The sequence below is a fragment of the Pleurodeles waltl genome, chromosome 12, assembly GCF_031143425.1.
Source record: "Pleurodeles waltl isolate 20211129_DDA chromosome 12, aPleWal1.hap1.20221129, whole genome shotgun sequence".
Taxonomy (NCBI): Eukaryota; Metazoa; Chordata; class Amphibia; order Caudata; family Salamandridae; genus Pleurodeles; species Pleurodeles waltl.
The window spans coordinates 44,463,528-44,483,135 of record NC_090451.1 but is presented as its reverse complement, the minus strand read 5'-3'; the positions used below and the strand labels follow the sequence as shown (position 1 = coordinate 44,483,135).

Genomic DNA, 19,608 nt, shown 5'->3' with positions numbered 1-19,608 from the left:
TGATCCACCACATTGATATCATCCCATCCCCCAATCCACCTCACTACTTCCCCATTACTCCCCACCAACCCAGTAATGCCAATTACCTTTTGGGCCCCATGCTAACCCACCAGTCAGTGATAGTCCCGCCATTACCTCCAGACTATGGCGTATTTGCGGGGACAGCCCTGTGCTTCGTAGATCATTTCTTGTAGTCTGCCACACCAATCCATACCTTTTTTCCAGGCCGCCACTGTGGGGATAGTGGGGGGAAGTCCAGTGGGAACTATGCCTCACTTAGCTATTACTGTTCCCAGACCCACCAGTGTTTGTGCCGTTCAAGCCCTCCCATATCATCTAGGATACCAAGCAATGTAATTTGAGAATGGGCCTTTAGGGGAGGCCCTACTACAGCTGAGAGAACAGCTAAAATGGCAATCCATAGGCACTTATCATCTGACATTTCCATACCATGGAAAAGAAGTCCCCCATCGAAGCTTGGCACCAGTAGCAGTCTGGAGACTCACGAATGCCAGGCTTCCACAAGCAAAGGAGTGTTAGGTATGCCTGGTGTAGATACCTAAATTTCAGTAAGCGGAGCCTAGAGGATATCACCAGCACTCGTAGTGCCCCTCCAGTCTGCTCTGCTTCATCCAAGGCTCTAATCCAGCCCTCCCCTTTGTCCTCCAAGGGCTCCAGTGATTCAGGTGAGTGCACCACAAGAGACCTGTAGATCTGGGAAACTCTTCCTTTCGCTAAATGGCCCATGAGTAACCTACCTTCTAATGGGGCTATATTCAGGTATGTCTTCCATCTCTTCTCGATAAGTGGAGAAGTCATGGCAAAGTTGTAAATAGCTAAAGAATTAGGAGGTTGGCATATGGAAGTCCGCTCTAAGATCTTGAAAGGTCCTCATGTGGCCTCTTTTCCCAAATATCGCCTATTTTCGAGATTCTTACGTTGTCCCAGCTCCTGAACCCCTCAAGGGCTGATACCTGGACCAGGCCATCTGCCCTTGCACAGCGGAGTCTCCAACATAATCTGTCAGAAATGTAAATCATTGAGTTTCATTTCTGCAGAAAAGTAAATTGTCTTTTCACAGTTTAACCTAAATATATTTCAATTATAAGAATCTTTTGAAAAGTTTCAGAAATGCAGTTTTGTATACAAACAAAACCCTGCTAATGGAGAGAATTTTCTAAAATGATATATAAATAGCAGCAGACCAGAGTGAATGACCATCATCAATGATCCCCTTTATTCCAGGAGAATGTGGGTTAAATCCTGTAACCCAGCGCAGGTAAGAACCCTCAAGTGTTCCTAATCAAATAGTTTATCCCTCTTACGTTTAAAATACCTCCATACTTCCTCTTGCAGGCTCACCATAAGCTGGATCAGAGCTTCCCAGTCTGGTCGCATACTGACGTAGGGTTGCTGCGTTCATCATGACATCGTGATCAGGGGTCTTCAGCGCAGATATATGACACATATTTAATTAGATAAATATATTCCTAAAGCAGAAGCATGTTTGAATACTCTGTGCTGTGGTACTTCCATGCCACAGTGAGCCATGTAAACACATGGTTAACTACTCACCAGGCACTTAGCTGAATCTGTCTTCAGCCTGTGCTGTGCCCACGCACCTTTCTACCTCTTCCATTGTACATCACCATCCAGCACCCAGACGTCCTGTGTTAATGCATTGTCTCTGTTGCCAATAATAACAAGTGTCATCACTATCATGCAAAGGTGTTGGGCGTGGACTATTAGTCACTCAGTTCACAAGTGTATGCCATTTGTACTGACTGAGAGTGCAGACCCTGTGTTGGCCTGTTGTCAATTTAGAAGCCTTATGAATCTGTATTGTTGGGTAAGGGATGAGTAAGTTTTGTACAACCATTGAAAAGACAAGAGCACATTGTACTTTCGCGTTTTAAAACTTAAAGGGGCAGTTGCGGTTAACATGTACTTTTCTCCAATCAATACAAAGTCCCAGAATCGTCCGGTCGTTTTACATGTTTCAGATTAATTTCAGTAACTTTTTTCATTATTATCAGCTGAAAGGTAACACTTGGCAGCTGCCACCTTTTTCTCTCTGCTCTTCTCTGACGCATTTAAGGTGGATTAAAGTTGCATGTTGCTTTGTTAGTTAAAGTAACAAAGTATCACATGCTCTAAATATTACATGGTGCTGGTTGATTATGCTCTACTGGTGTCCTGTATACCTTTCAGAAATGTTGACACCATCGTCGACGAGACCACCGTCGGCGAGACCACTGTTGAGGACATCGTCGGTCAACCCATCGTCGACTACACTATTGCCTACACTATCTCAACACCCTTTGATACCTGTTACTGGCTTGTCTCCTAGAGACCAGCTGCTGCTTCCACAGCACACCTCACCGAGTAAAGTCACACCATTTCCACCTCATCATCTCTTAGACAACCAATTGGAGGAGGTGGGACTTTTTGGAGTAGCACATAGCCCTTCTGAGTTCCACGTTAAGCGCCAGGATGACGATCAAGATGACGACCAGTATTACCACTCTAACGTTTACATACCAACGTGCAGCACAGCTACCAGCCCAGTCCATCACATAATATTCAGGATCAGGCAATCCAAATGCTGGAAGATTTGAGTTTTAATTTGCAAGCAATGCTGCAGGACTACTATAAACGCTTTCCCGAACCTGCTGAATCGGCACCTCCATCACAGCCCCAAACACTGGCGAGGTCACCTCACCAAATTCCGCCTACTCGTCCTACTCCGCTATCCTTTTCAGGGGTTCTGCTATCTACACTACCATTTGCAGATCTACAATCAGATGACCAACATACATTGTAAGATGAACAGAAGGAAGAAGGAGAATTAAGAGACCAGGCCTCCACATCTTTAGAGTGGGACAATTATGTCATACAACCACCATCACCACCACAGCCACCTCCGGTGGACTCCCCACCAGGCGACATTGGTGGTTTTCATAGTATAATGGAGCATGCAGCAAAAAGGTTTCAATTATCTCTTACCTCTAAGCAGACAGACTGTTTCCTATATGAGTTTAAGAAACCCAGAGAGAAATCGGTGAAAGCAATACCCATAATAGATTTCATCTAGCAGAAGGGTATTTGTACTATGAAGAATCCAGCCACAATTTCAGCAGTTATGCCAAGACTGGATAAAAAGTATAAAGTACCAGACAATGCACCAGCTTGTTTGATCGGACATCCGAGACCAGACTCTGTTATAAGTCAGGCTGCGCAGAGGTGTTCCAAGAACACATCAGCACCCATCACAACACCTCCTGATAGAGATGGGTGTCGTCTTGATTCTATTGGGAAAAGATTCTCGAATATGGTGGGGCTTACAGTTCGTGCAGCAAATTCTCTTGCAATTCTAGCGAGGTTTGACAGACAAATGTGGTTGGAGAGACAAAGTAAAAAAGATTCTCCTAGAAGGTCAGAAAGCTTCCGCAGAAATAATAGATTGTGCAGTTGACATCTCCGCAACTGGGTTTTGACAGCTAGCAGGAGCAGCTGTGTTCAGAAGAGAGGCCTGGCTCAAGGCCACATCCTTTAGGCCTGAAGTACAGAGTAAGATTTTGGACATGCCTTATAATGGCGAATCATTATTTGGTAAGCATATAGATGACGCCTTACAGGCTATCAAGACTGATACCGACACAGCCATATCTCTGGATACATCACAAACAAAATTACCACCTTTTCGAGGAGCCAGAGGTAGGGGTACCTTCTCCTTTTAGGGAGGGTTTCAGACTTTTAGGCAACAATATCAACGCTACCAAGAACAGTTCCATCCTCAATACTCTCAGCAGTATAGACAACCAGCTGCTGCAGCATACAGGCAACCAGCTAGGGGGAAACACCCCACCAGGGGTCGAGACTCTTCCAGAAAGCAATGACCTCACACCAGCACAGGCTACCCCACAGACCGAGCCACCACATACATTAGGAGGTCGAATCTCCCAATTTTTAGACCAATGGGCTGCTATAACAGACAGTTGGGTCCCAGATGTCATATCTCGAGGGCGCACCCTCAAATTTATCAACAAGCCGCCCAATTGCTCACCCACGTCTAAAACAACTACTAAAACAAATCTCCCTCATGCTATCAGAAGGAGCAATAGAAAGAGTACCGTATACTTAGAAGGGACTGGGGTTTTACTCCCATTTCTTTTTAATAAAGAAGATATCAGGAGATTGGCGTCAGATATTGGATCTGCGCAAACTAAATAAATATCTGAAAAAACAGTATTTTCGGATGCTTACTTTACAAGATGTTTTGCACCTCCTAGACCATGCAGACTATATGACATCTATCGACCTTAAAGATGCATATTTCATATACCCATTCTTCCAAATCATCGAAAATATTTAAGATTTCAGGTAGCTGGCGCTCACTTTCAATTCAAAGTGCTCCCCTTTGGTTTAAAGTCAGACCCTCACATATTTACAAAGATGCTAACCCCAGTGGCGGCACATCCCAGGAAAAAAGGAGTTCAGGTATTCCCATACTTAGATGACTGGCTGATCAAAGCACCATCACCACAGTCAAACACACCACACAAACATATGCCTCAAATTGTTCAACAAGTTGGGTCTCACTACAAAGCTTCAGAAGTCTTCCCTCATTCCTAAAACGGAAATAACTTTTCTGGTAACTGTTATCAACACCAGCACAGATAAGGCAACAGCCTTGTTAGACAGACAGATGAAGATGCAGCAATTTGCCCACAAACTGATCAAAAGACAGTCCGTTTCAGTTTTGACATACAAATCATTCCTAGGAATGCTCTCTTCTTCAATCCCTCTGATTCCGAACTGCAGACTTCCCATGAAACCGTTGCAAGAGGAGTTAGACAAGCAGTGGAAATAATCTTGGGGTTCCTTCGACGACACCATACAAATAACAACAGACATGAACTCCTCCATACATTCTTGGGCACAAAGGAAGAACTTGGCAGAAGGTCTAACTTATCTGTCCCCAATATCAGACTACTCAATAACAATAGATGCACCCCTACAGGGTTGAGGTGGGCACTTACAGGACCTTTCCATCAACAGAAAATGGGACAATCCTGACATGAAAAAGCACATCAGTTACCTCGAGTTCAAAGCCATAGTTGTAGCGCTACGTTCGTTCCTTCCCAGAATTGCCAACTCTTCCGTGCTCATCAGAACAGACAGCACTACGTGCATGCACTGCAAACAAGGGGGAACGAGATCACCGCATTGTCTCATCAAGCACAAGAGATTCGGCAGTGGGCAATTCTCAACAAGATATCTCTCAGAGCGTAACATCTACCAGGAGCATCAAATGTGATAGCGGACACACTGAGCATATTGTCCTCAACCTGCCACAAATGGGAACTCGACCAACAGTTACTGCTGAACATATTCAGCCAATGGGACATGCAGAAATTAGACCTCTTGGCCACCAGGATCAACCGCAAATGACAGTACAACGCAAGTTGGCGTCCCCAATAAGATTTGTGGGGAGATGCATTTTCAACTGATGGTCGAAGGTATTTGCCTATGCTTTTCTCCAATTACTCTAATCCTGCGAGTAATTCGCAAACTCAAAAGGGAACCAACTTTCAGGATCATTCTAATAGTCCCCAACTGGCCCAGACAGTTCTGGTACACAGAACTTCTCCTATCGGAACGTACACACATACAGCTGAGGCCCAGCCATACATTACTAACAATGCACAACGGATAGATCCTACATCCCAGTCCAGAGCATCTACATTTGACAGTTTGGCTCCTGAATACCATGAGTTTTGAAACCTAGACATCCCATCTGATTGTCGAGAAATTCTGGGTAAAGCAAGGGCAGATTCCACAAATAAATCATATAAATGAAAATGGAAGTGTTTTTGCTATTGGTGCGAACAAAATAGCTTGAATCCACTTTCTTCAAATCCGGAACAGATTTTACAGTACCTTTTACAACCCACAAGGTCTGGACTCTTGCACTCATCCCTAAGAGTTCATCTAGCAGCAATATCCCGATTTAGAAGAGAGGACAGAACACCATCTCTCTGGTTCTCAAGGATCATTACACTATTTATGAAAGGGCTTTTTAGAGTTTTACCCCCAATAAAGACACCACCACCTAAGTGGCATCTTCACATGGTCTTGACCCAGCTCGTGAAAGCACCTTTTGAGCCTATACATAAAGCGGAACTAAAATACCTTACAGGGAAAACTGCACTATTACTAGCTCTTACATCGGCCTGAAGACTGAGTGAGATATAAGCTAGTACTACAAAGGAACCCTTCATGCAGTTCAAAAAGGACAGTATTCTCCTTAAAACAAATCCTAAATTCATACAAAAAATCCCATCGGATTTTCCTTTAAATGAACCCGTTATACTAAGAACATTTTTTCCAAACCCTCAGTCACCTGCCGAACAGGCACTTCATACCTTAGATGTTAGAAGGTGTTTATGATTCTACTTGCATAGAACGCAGCAATTTTGTAAATCAACCCAGTTATTTGTTTCTTACGGGAACTTAAGAAAAGGCTTTTCAGCAAGAAAAGCCACTATAGGAGGATTGATCGCAGAGACCATTCAAGTATGCAATGCTGAAGGAGGAAAACCATTAACAGATAGGGTAAAACCTCACTCTACGAGAGCTGTATCCACATCAACAGCTCTGTTTGCGGGTGTGTCGATACAACCGATCTGCAGAGCGGCAACATGGCCTAACAGACACACCTTCACACAGCACTACTGCCTGGAAGAAGCTGACAAATCAGATGCAGTGCTGGGGCAAGCAGTTTTACGCCATCTGTTCCAATAAGGTGAGCCATCCTATAAATTATTTACCTGCCTTCCACTTCAAGTGCATACGCATGAATTTGGTATCGTAACTGCTAGCTACTCTGATTTAAGCATGTGAATCTATGAAAAATTCAATACTGGAGAAGAAAATAAGTTACTTACCTGTAACTGTAGTTTTCCAGTATTGTAATCTTTCATAGATTCGCAAGCGACCCACCCTCCTCCCCATAGAGGCTCCCCCTTATTGTATTTACAGTATACTGTGCCTTGAGCGTGAAAATCTGAGGAACTGGAGCCTCTGGCCTGAGGATTCTAGAGGGTGCTGTCGCCTTATTGGTCAGTGCATAACTTTGGTTATTTTCTTAACAAATAATATGGATAGGCTGTAAAAATTAATTGTACATCCTTTTTAAGCCTGTTATTATATTGTACACTACTTATTATGGTACCGGGGACTCCCATCTCGATGACGGGGAATGATTCAAGCATGTGCATCTATGAAAGATTACAATACTGGAGGACTACAGTTACAGGTAAGTAACCTAGTTTCTTCCTCGTGGTGATTCATCTCCTGCTGATGCAAGTTTATAATATAAGCAGCAACAATAATGCAACATTAAAAGTTGCCTGACCCATCTGACAGCCATTTCTATTTTCCTTGTTTTCACAGATATGGGACTTGGCCGATCCAGACGCAAAAGGGTACTTGGACAAACAGGTAGATACAAGTATACAGCGTAAGTGGAGATAGCTATGACTGATGATCCCTCACATTTTATCAGTGAAACGTAAGCTCTGTTTAGGTCCACTGCTCACGTGGAACTTGGGGTCCTGATGTATGTGTGCTGTGGGTAAAATATACTAGGACTTGAATGATTATTGGTCTGTTCTTTAAACGACAATATGGAAACGTCCAGGGATTGATGATAAGTCGAAGAGCAGTAGAAATTTGTTTTTGGGAGCTGAGCATAGCACTCCGGAGATGTGCTTTTTCAGTGAGTTGAAATGGGAAGTTATTTTTCCCCATTGCCTCCCTAGACATCTTCATGCAAAACTTTATTCAGAGTTTTCATCCCAGAATACAGGTGCACCTCTTTTAATTCAAGAAAGTGGAAGCACGCTCCTTAGCACAAAAGGGCCAACCATCCAACAGCTTGTGTCTTGGTTAATGAGTGAAACCTGGCAGTGGCAGACTAGGACGTACATGTGGTGAGGATTGGGTGTCATTGGGCACTGGGAGAGTTCCTTCCTACAGCATGCTACTCTTTTTTTTCCTCATTTCTTTATTTACCATTTATGTACTTGAAGTGGTATGACAATGAGCCAGCAGTTCACTTTGTTATGTATTATATCAACAAACGTATATAGCGCCACTCGCAGCACTGCCCTAATACACCATTACCCTGGAGAGAGAGAGGCTGGGCAAGATGTGGGTTTTTGTGGGCTGTCCCAAACATAAGGTGGTCCTGCAGGTCTCCTATTGAAAGGATCAGGAATACTGTTCATAAGAGAGGCTGTTGATTGAACACTACGTCCTCATGAGGAAGACTGGCAAGGAGGTTATTTGGGACAATTCACAATTGGCCACTGCTGCTGAACTGGATGGTTTGTTTGAAGAATTCAAAGTCCTGTGCCTACAGACCCCATTAGGGTAAAGGACTGTTTATAATTCAGCTGCAAATTCTCCCAATTTCCCTATTGTAGTCCTCAGAATCATTTTTATTTGTAGCTCAGATAAAACCAGTATAGGGCTTGTGATATATCTTTATACAGAAACATCCTTATTTTAAAAATGGCCCTTCTAAGATGTTTACTGTAGCGCTTTCAAAGCTCCAGATAAACAGAAACACCACATCAGTTACAGATGAAAACATTTATAATGTTTATTATAGAATAAATTTTGCCTAAAGAGAATTTCTTGCATTTATATAAAAGCTTAGCAAATGTATTCAGTATATGCTCCCAACTTTGTTGTTTTTCATTTACACCAAAATTGCATTTTTCACCAAAAAAGACAGTGTGCTAGAGAAATGACTCATCCAGAAACCATAATGTTCAAACCATGCTGTGATGGCAGGAAGCAGGTATCGATCACAGATCCACGCAATTGCTGCTTGTGGTGGTTAGGGTCTGGGCACAACTTTAAGTCATGTGATAAATGTTTCTTGATGCACCAAAGGCAATCCAGGAGAGGAGGTAAAGCTGTATATTGCCAAGCACAAAAGTGAGGCAAGTTGCGCTTGAAAAAGCATACCTACTCCTACTCCAAGTCGCTGGCCTGCCCTCGGTCCTAGCCTGGCTTTAGGTCTCCATTTTCCTTATACAAGTCGTTGGGTGAAGCATGTGGTCTCTTGTGGAAAATGTCAAGTTGACCATCTGTAGGCCAAACCTTTGGATGTTTTGTTAATTGTTCTATCTCTAAATTAGCAATGCTTGGTACTGGGAATTGTTACAGATTATTTGTAGGGCCTTTTTATCTTTCTACCGTCGGCCTGATTAACTTTTTTTGTTTAAGTCTCCAGTTGTGTTAAGTTTTTGAGGGGTCTTGCATGTATATTTTTCCCTGCACCTTTTGTTATGCCTCAGTAGGACCTTAATGTGGCCCTTACTTTTTTAACATGCATTCCTTTTGCGCCCAAGCACAAGTCGAGTTTACTGACCATCAAGAGGGTATTTCTCATTGAAATTACTTCTGTGTGCTATGTCAGCAATTTGCAGGTGCTATCAGTGCATCCTCTACCTGATAGAGACTTCTAGTTGCAGATTCCTTACCTTTTGAATTCCCCCAGTCATCAGACTGGATCTGGAGACTTTTTCTTCAAGCAGTACCCAGGCGTGTTGTTAGGTGGTGTCGGTCGACTCCGCAAGTGTCGGTGGCGTCGTGTTCGCCGTGATGATGTCGCGGTTGTATGTAGGCGCAACCCTGACACGCTGACGTCAGTTCTTTTCTTTCCAAACCAGCCTACCCGCAGTTCCGGAGAAGAGCTACCTCAGTCACTTTTTGACTACTGCGATGAGGTCGTGGATGCGTTGAGGGATGTCCTGCAAGACAGGTTTCAAGCCCTGCGACTCCTGTCACCGAATTATGTCGGTGACGGATCCGCACCTTATGTGTCTTTGGTGCCTGGAGCGCGATCACGACCCAAAGTCGTGCTCTGAGTGTCTGACCATGAACCTGAAAGCTTTGAGGGAACGGTCCCTAAAGCTCATGGCGGCCCGATACTCGACTCTGCTAACGGTCTCGTTTGAAAGGAAGGTCTCGAGACCGGCCGCGGAGTCACCACCAATCTTCATCCTCAAAGTCATCGGGACATTCGGGTCATAAGAAAAAGAAGTCGAAGAATAACAAATGTTCTTCGACTTCACCCCTTCGCTCGGACGATGTGGTGCTGGAAGAGTGTCAACACTTTAGACCTCTGTCCTCAGAGCCTCCACCTGGGATCGCCCCGCTCTTCCCCGACTTCCTGGGAGCCTGAGCCACCCCTGCCTACCTAAGAGTTTTATGAGGCAATGCGCCTAATTTTTGGGCAGACCAACCCACCCTCGGGCACAGGTGAGTTGGTGGGGGCCCCCTTGGGTTCAAAGTCGTTGGCTCTGTCCACGACTCCGGAGGGATCCGCCGGATCCAAACTCGGATCCGCCCTGACGCAAGTCATGCCACAGCGACCTTCCCTGGCGTCGGGTCGGACCTCGGCGCTCCCGACATCTGTGGCGCCCACAATCAACGTCGACCCTATTCTCATACCCGATGACCAGGAGCCGGAACGACGTCGCTAGACACCAATTCCATTCTCTATGGGCTCTCCTGGGCCTAGGTTTGATCCAGACTGTTATACTTATGGTTATGGATACGGGGAGAGTTTAGATGGGCCGCTGGACCCTTTAGAATACCATCTTGACCCCCAAATGGACTGGGTGCAGGATTTGGGTGATGCCAGTGGTCTAGACACCTCCTCTGACACTGGTATGCTGGCTCCCCCCTACCGCGGCTACGGAGGAGGGCGCCACGTACTCCAGGGTGGTGAGAAGGGCGCTGAGGTCTTGGACCTCAAGCTACCTTCTGTGGAGTGAAAGCGAAAACAGGTGGAGAATGCCAAAGGTGCTTGCACATCAACACATGTTTAACAAATGTCCATCAGTAGTAGTTCTCTTCTTGCGCAAATGTTAGTAATGGGTGCCAGGCTAGCCAAACACCTGCCACCTCAGGTGTCAAAGGCTCACACACTGTAACCAGTGAGTGGAAACCTAAACCATAAGAACACAAAGGCCAGGGCACACCCAACGTATAGCATTCGTGTAGTATATCCAAGTGGTGAGTCGAGAATTGAGTCGAAGTCCAGGTAAACAGGTGACACAGGATATTTATTGCAGGTGAAAGCAAGTGGTCAGAGTTCCAGTCAGATGACCAAATATAATATAAGTCCAAAACAGCAAAACAGCCAACACTTGTTTCGTCTTCAAGACTTTGTCAAGGCTGTGAAATAGATGAACATAAATACCAATGCATGAAATGGAATGCGAACACAGAGATGACCAACATCAAGTTAAATATCCAAACGGCGGGGGGGAAAAAGGCCCAACCACCAGTGCCCAGTGTGACAAAGAATAGTCACATACGGGTGATTATACATATCTGGAAAATCACTAGATCCTATCATACTCGGCGGGATGCGCACAAAAGCTGAAGAATCATATTTGAAGGAGAGTGCACAGTATGAGAGTGATGAACATACTGAATGAGAGTGAAGGAGTGGGAAAGGCCTAACACCCAGTGGTGTTAGAATGCTGATTAACACCGAGACGGCAAACCTTCCCAGTGTGTTCACCATGCCCTATTTGTGCAGAGAAATTATAATTGAAAAGTAAAACATTTTTTTAAAATTATGAATTAAAATAAATAAGCCCGGAGAATGCCCGAAAGAGAAAGTATTTCTGATTAAGTTTACGCAAAAGAGAAAGTGCATAGGTAGGTAAGTGCAAAAATAACAGAAAATAAAAGGTCAAATACCTTTAGCTATGTGGACACATGAGGATGAAGAGAAATGTAAGGAAGTCCCAGAAGTTTGTTTGAAAGATGTGAAGCAGAAGTATAGCTCCTGATGAGCCAATCAAATGCAGTAAAGGTAGCAACGAGGTCTTATCTGCCCTGGACTCGGGATACTGGATGGTAATGTTGGACTTGCGGGACGCATACTTCCACATTCCCGTCTTGCTGGCCCACAGACGTTACCGAGGATTCGTGGTAGGCCACGAGCACTTTCAGTTCACTGTGCTCCCTTTTGGCCTTACCAGTGCCCCTCGGGTGTTCACGAAGGTGATGGTAGTGGTTCCAACTCATCTGCGCAGGTTAGGGGTCCCAATCTTCCCCTACCTTGACGACTGGCTGTTGAAGACGGATACACCCCCAGAAAGCCGTCTCCCACCTCCAGACTACAACGAACCTCTTGCATTCACTGGGGTTCATTATAAACATGCCAAAGTCACACGTGACTCCTCAGAGGCTCCCTTTCATAGGAGCTGTTCTGGATACAGTGCAGTTTTGGGCTTATCCTCCCGAAAAGCGAGTCCAGAATATTTGGGCTATGATGCTGATGTTTCAACCTCTGTCCTGGATTTCGGTGAGAATGAATCTGAGGCTACTGGGCCTCATGGCCTCCTGCAACCTGCTAGTTCAAAAGGCCAGATGGAATATGCGGGCTCTGCAGTGGATCCTGAAGTTCCAGTGGGCGCAGCATCAGGGGAGACTCTCTGAAAAAGTCCAGATCTCTGAAAGAACTGCGAAAGATCTTCAGTGGTGGCTAACAAATCAAGATTGGGTCAAGGGCAGATCCTTTCTTTTTCCCATCCAGACCTCACAGTAGTGACAGATGCGTCACTCCTGGGATGGGGCAGGCATATGGGAGAGGCAGAGATCAGAGGCCTCTGGTCTCCCGCGGAATCCAGGCTTTATATCAATCTTTTGGAGCTCCGAGCGATTCGACTAGCATTGAAAGCATTTCTTCCGTTTCTCAAAGGGAAAGCAGTGCAAGTTTTCACGGACAACACCACCGCCATGTGGTACTGCAACAACAAGGTGGAGTGGGGTTGTGGACTGTTTGTCAAGAGGCGCTTCATCTCTTGACTTGGCTGGAACATCAGGGCATTTCCCTGGTGGTTTAACATCTGGTGGGCTCTCTCAACGCCAGAGCAGACAAACTCAGCAGACGATGCATAGTCGATCACGAATGGCATCTCCATCCGGAGGTGACGCAAGGTCTCTTTCAGGAGTGGGGAGAGCCTTGTTTAGATCTTTTCACCTCCGCAGAGAACGCGCATTGTCAGCTGTTTTGCGAATTGGAGTTTCCAAGGCGCACTCGCTTGGCGACGCTTTTCATCTTGAGTGGAGCTCAGGCCCTCCTGTACGCCTTTCCACCCATACCACTTCTGCACAGAGTTCTGAATAAGATCAGGCAAGACCGGGCCGAAGTTATCCTGGTGGCTCCAGACTGGGCACGAAAAGTCTGGTATCCCGAGCTCTTGAGCTTGGCCACAGCTCCTCCGATCAGACTGCCCATTCGGGAGAATCTTCTGTTGCAACAGCAGGGGGCGGTCATTCACCTGAACCTGTCCAATCTCTGCCTCCTTGCATGGAGATTGAGCGGTGACAGTTGATGGCTTTTGACCTTCCACCCGAAGTCTGTAATGTCATCTTGGCAGCCAGGCATCCCTCCACCAAAACGGTATACGCCTGTTGTTGGAAAAGATTTGTGGCATGGTGTATCGACAGATCTGTCGATCCTCTCTCTGCACCTCTTTCTGAAGTTCTGCTCTTTGTTCTCTCTCTTGCCCAACAGGGCTCTGCCTTGGGCACTCTCAAGGGCTATCTTTCCGCTGTCTCTGCCTTCCTGAGACTACCTGACCAACCTTCCTTATTCAAATCTCCCATTATCGGGAGGTTTCTCAAAGGCCTCAGACATCTCCTCTCACCTATCCCATTTATCATGCCCCAATGGGATTTAAATGTAGTCCTCACATTTCTGATGTGCACTCCATTTGAGCTGCTTCATAGCTGCCCTTTACGGCTCCTAACCATCAAGACTGCCTTCTTGGTTGCCATTACCTCTGCTCGCAGGGTAAGTGAGATCCAAGCTTTTTCATCTAAACCACCTTTTCTGGCAGAACATCCTGACAAGTTGGTACTCCGCACTAGGGCTTCTTTTCTCCCTAAAGTAGTAACACCCTTCCATGTAGGTCAGTCCATCACCTTGCCTACTTTTTTCTCACTCTCACATCCCTCATATGAGGAGGAGAGACTCCACCGCCTGGACCCAAAAAGAGCATTGGCGTTCTACCTTGATCATGCTAAAGACTTCTGGGTGGATGATCAACTCTTTGTAGGAAATCTGGGGATGAAGAAAGGGAAAGCGGTGCAAAAGAGAACCATCTCAAGATGGGTCCTCCTATGCATCAAAATGTGCTACGCTTTGGCAAAGAAGCAACCTCCAGAGGGCTTGCGAGCTCACTCAACCAGAGCAACTGCAGCTACCACAGCTTTAGCATGAGCCGTTCCAGTCCTGGATATCTGCAGGCAGCCACGTGGCCATCTCTGCACACGTTCACCAAGCACTACTGCCTGGACAGTCAGGTCCGTAGGGACTGCTACTTTGGTCTTTCGGTCCTACAGGACTTCTTGGTGTGATCTTGGTTCGCAGACCACCTCTGGGGATGGTATTGCTCCGATATCTATTCAAAAGGTAAGGAATCTGCAACTAGAAGTCTCTATCAGATGTACAAGTTACTTACGTTCGGTAATGATATATGTGGTAGAGACATATTCTAGTTGCAGATTCCTTACCGACCTACCCATCCTACCCACTCTGCAAACTGATTTCTAGGAGCAGGAACTTTCCTTAAAGGGCCCTATTTTTGGCACACCACTATCAGTGTTCTTCATGGTTCCGTGCTTCTGGCGTGGAAAGTCATGAAACGAAATGGACGTCAGCGCGCTGGGGTGGTTCCTATATACGACTGTGACGTCATCACTGCGAACACGACACCGCAACACCACCTAATGGCGATCAGAGGTACTGCTCAAAGAAAAAGTCTCTGAATCCAGTCTGACACCTAGGGGAATTCAAAAGGTAAGGAATCTGCAACTAGAATATGTCTCTAGGTATATCGTTATCAAAAGTAAGTAACTTGTACGTTACCAACTTTTTGCTGGATAGTTGGCACTGTGGACATGCGCTTTTGTGGAAAGAGGTATCGCACTTTCATGTGGAACAGTCCATCGCTCTCGCTGCCTTTTTTTGCTCGAATTCGACCCTCTTAAGAGCAGAGAAGGCTTCATATACTGGACCAAACAAGAACTCTTTTTACATCAGGTGCATGAAAGAGTACCAGATGGGTGACCAGCCATCACTTTCATAGTTGGATCAAGGTCTCTTCGATGTCACTTGCTAACGCGCTGGAGAAAATGCTACAATAGATTCCAGACCTAATCTGGCACCTACAGAAATATAAAAGATTAGGAATCTGCAGTTAGAATATGCACCACAAAAGAGCTTTATGGAAGGTAAGTAACTTTTTTGTTCTAGCGATTTCTTAAGGGATGCATGTAACTTAATGTCTCCAGTCAAGCACCAGTTTGATGATGGAGGATTCTGAAAAAGAAACTGCCAAAGATCACCTGCAGTCATTGAGTTTTGGTTAGGATTAGACACTCCGCTGCCTCTGGCTGCAGGGAATGTCATATCATGATACTTCAGGGACACCTGTTAGTCTGCAGGAATAGTGTCTTCGTCAGCCTCGATGGGAAAAGCGAGAGACAGAATGGGCAACATGAGAGAGCATCCGATCATAAAAACATACTTGTCAATCGTACTGATTTAGGCTACTGCTTTTTAGCCCAAATTGCAGAATTATTTTTTTGAAACAGTGAATCCAGCTTCCCAAACAGGAAAAGAGTTACCAGCAAGTGCCGCAAGGCCTGGTAGTGTTACATACTTTGTGGCTGATCCTGCTAATTACCAGCTGACATCACTACACTGCAGAGGCATGTTTGCAGGTAAAGAGATGTCTAAGGGCACCGAAGCCACTCATAGATGTCACGCCATTAATTTCTCGTGCTGCCATCTGGTTCAGATTCTATATGACCTTTTCTCTAATTTAGGTTCCATAGCATACAATGTGTATTCCTCTGATGTCATTGTGTTACAGATCTGGTTGTGTAATTTCTGGTGCCGTCATAGTTGTGCTTACTAAAGGAATAAAACTTGAAACATCTTACAGCATTTTGCATACAGAAGATGAAGTATTGTAATGCTATCCTGGGCACGTTCTTTGACCTGCCACGGCTGCACGCAATTCTAGCAGGTTAATATGCAGGCAAAGGTCCATGGAAAGCTTCCTGGAACCCCAACTTTGAAATGTTCCCCTATGACTTCTTCAAAGTGATCTTTTTTTGTCTCAGCTAGAAGTAGGATAGCACTCTAGGAACATTGTAGTATAATATGAAACACATTTGGGAAGCCCTAAATACCTTCCTGTCATTTCTAGCTAGGCCTCACTGTTCTAGACGATGAGTTTCAATGTGCACATTGTCAGTGTTCGCTTCTTCTAACTAATTTTCATCTTTCACCAGAGGATGGCAATCCTAGTGGTGCTAGGGACCCTATCAACGTTCTGTGATACCATGGTTCCTAAGATGTCTGCTTCTAGTATCACAGACATGACTGATGAATTGGGGAAAATAGTCTCTTGGTTTGCCTCCTTTCAGCTGGAGAGCTCTGTCTCTTCTTAACTTTCCTCAGTATGTAAAGTAAGCGCAACAGCTGTGGTCTTTCCAAACTTCTGACAATACATGAAACTCTATACAGGCAGTTCTTTGTAATTTATGACAAAATTAATTAACCTCTTTAAACATGTACATCACAGCTTGAGCCAGTCTCCCTTCAAGTTCTGGTACCAGTCAATTGGAAGCAGTGTTTTCTGTGTCTGGTACACTGCACTGAAGTACACGCACAAAGTCCACTTGAGGTGCACCATATGTAAGGAGAGAGGAGAAATACAAATACAACTACACTATCTGGTATCTCAAACCAACTTTAACACTCATTTTTTAGTGCATTGGACTAACAAGAAAATAAGAAAAAAGACAAAAGATAGATGAGAGGCAAATGTTGACTTGGTTCTCATGATGCTACTATTCAGCATCACTTTGAACTCTAACCTTTTCAGCAGTGCTGTCCACAGTGCTGAAGGTTGGTCCTCAGCATTTCATCTCCACCCATTAAATGTGCAGGTCATATTTTCAGCCCCCTCATTGCCCATCATTTCCTTTTCAGAAGTACTTTAGATCTCCTCAGCTGAGCAGAAATGGTCCTTCTTGCTAGTCTGGCCTGATAATCAAAACTCAGCTCCTCAGTCTAAGCCGTTCGTATACATTATAAATATTTAGGGATCCATAATACACTGCTTCCTATCTCCACTTTACCAGTGTCTTTATAGGAAGGCATTTTGCCCGGTCTTCCGGCTTTGGCTGCAGTACAGCACAGATTGTGTGACGACGTCCATTTTAAGAGTTCTCGCTCACAGCTAAGTCTTTGCTTTAGCCATATGTAGCTCCATGTCTCTCTTCTCTGCATTCTGTGGAAGTACACCTCCCTGTTTCTTGCGAGCAGATTCATGGGTTGTTATTCCAGAAAAGGCCAACCCAGATCCAGACATTCACTGTTCTGATGCAGATGAAGAGTGAGAACAACATCTAACCAAACAGTTTCCTGCTTTGAGGCCAGTGCTAAGCAGGGAATGTACTCTGTTCCTCCTTCTAATCCTGCTGCTGCACTCCTCTCTTTTAAGTAAGTCCCTGTGTCTCTTCACAATTAACATTAAGCAGAAAGTCTTCAATTATGATGCAATCCATTTCACCCTGAAATAAGCCGCCTTCAGAAACTTCAGTATCAGAGGCTGTTAACACAACGTTTCAGAGAGGATGTGGGAGACGAGTACCTCCTCCAGGAGAGGAGAGAAGCTCATTGGCAGGGATGAAGGGAGCAGCATAGGAAGGCTGGCAATCCTTAGGTTCATGCTGTTATGTTGTCGTTCGGTCTGTTCTCCAAAATACCAATACATATGTCAAGTTTAAATCGACCAAACTGTCTTGATGGTTTACCCTATACGAGCTGCACATAGCTTGCTTATTTGTAGCATGTGATATTGTTTCCTAGCACGCTTTGATTTTAATTTTTTATTTTGTAGGGATTCTACGTGGCACTGCGCCTTGTTGCCTGCGCACAGAATGGCCATGAAGTTACCATGAGCAGTTTAAGTCTGGCGGTGCCACCGCCTAAGTTTGTGAGTGTATTTCTTTATTTCATTTACTTTGGGTTTATGCAGCTATGTCCTTGGTTGCTTTCTGTGATGCCACTTTTTCAGAGGGTGGTATAATTTCAAATATAGCATCAGCCCCCAGAGAAGCCATAGCACCCTTCATATAGCTCTTTTCAGTATTAAACACAAACAAATGTTTTAATGGAATTTAAAAATTGGAGCACAGGCACATTCAAAGCTGGAAAATCAGGCTTACTGTGTCCCAGTAACATTATCCTAGTTTGTATGCTCTGATGTATTGAATTTTAAAAAGGTGATGAGACAAAAATAAATAATTCTTTTTTTGTACTTTTAGAGAGACAATAGTAGCCCCCTAATGGTCACTCCTCCCCCTCCCACGGAGGCACATTGGTCTGTCCGGGTAAGTTATTAGGACATTCTTGAGTTCTTTGCTTAAATGTGATGCTTGTAGACAAGCTCTGTAGGAGTAGGTCTGTTTTTCGATTTGACTGCAAAATATTTTTGCACAAGACTTCAAGGTTTGGCGCAGAGTTGTTCAAAGTCTGACAGTGAATGAACCTGTAGCACAGACAGATGTATATGTGTCACTCATAGAAAAGTACATCCATCTGTCATGTAATTGTGTGTTTGTGTGGTTATTCACTGAAAATCTTTGCTAAAAGTAATGTAAAATAAAGTGCAACACATTGGGGCCTAAAGTCTAACGTGTTTAATGCTAAAATGGTGAGCAGCCAAGCAAAATCCAAGCAAATGACAATTGTCGATTCAGCAGACCAGGGCTTCCGCTCAAAACCCAGTTGGAGTATATAATGCTAAATTCTAATTCTCCAGTTTTGGGATATCTTTCGTAGATTCATATGCTTTAATCATTCCCCGTCATCGAAGTGGGAGTCTCACGGTACATAGAAAGCAGTAATTCAAAATTTTACATTTAAGTTAATGCAAAAGACATTCACTTGAATAGCTTATCAGTGTTATTAGAAATGACCCAAAGTCAAGCCAATCAGGCGACAGCACCCTTTAGAATCCTCACCACAGAGGCTCCAGTCTCTCAGATTTTCTACAGCATGTGATGGGAGTTTCCCTGCGCTCTGGTCAGTTTAGAGTTTTTCTGACAGGAATTCTTCTGAAAACTGCTCTTTTGCCTCATGGACTTCGAATCCTAACATCATGTCCACAGCCAAGAAAGGATTATTTCGACCCTGCAGCACCTGTGGAAAGCTAAGGCTCCACTGTGAAGATACGCACCGGGACTGCATATATTGTCGTCACCCAGACCACAAGGTGAAAGATTGTAAAATTTGTCGAACCTTCCCTCATAAAAAGAGGGGTAGAAAGGCTAGGCTTCTGCTTTGGCTACAAAAACTTAAGGCCAAGGAGCACCCTCTCTCTGATGACGACAGCAATATTTCACTGAAATCTGGGCCATCTAAAATAGAAAAGAGATCCTTGGAGAGTTACTCTCCAAAATGAAGTAAGGCAGCCAAGA

At 44.7% G+C, this 19,608-nt stretch overlaps 1 protein-coding gene across 3 annotated transcripts in view; it reads left to right on the top strand.

The window, feature by feature from the left end:
* EPS15L1 (epidermal growth factor receptor pathway substrate 15 like 1) overlaps positions 1-19,608 on the top strand; it is a 317,440-nt gene that overhangs the window by 63,333 nt on the left and 234,499 nt on the right. For 2 of the 3 annotated variants that reach the window (XM_069216518.1, XM_069216519.1), the window contains exons 4-6: positions 7,459-7,506; positions 18,027-18,122; positions 18,454-18,519. In XM_069216518.1, the coding sequence (XP_069072619.1) occupies positions 7,459-7,506; positions 18,027-18,122; positions 18,454-18,519 (210 nt within the window). Of the gene's footprint in view, positions 1-7,456; positions 7,526-18,026; positions 18,123-18,453; positions 18,520-19,608 lie in introns of those variants that run through there. The other variant, XM_069216520.1, reaches the window with a different exon arrangement.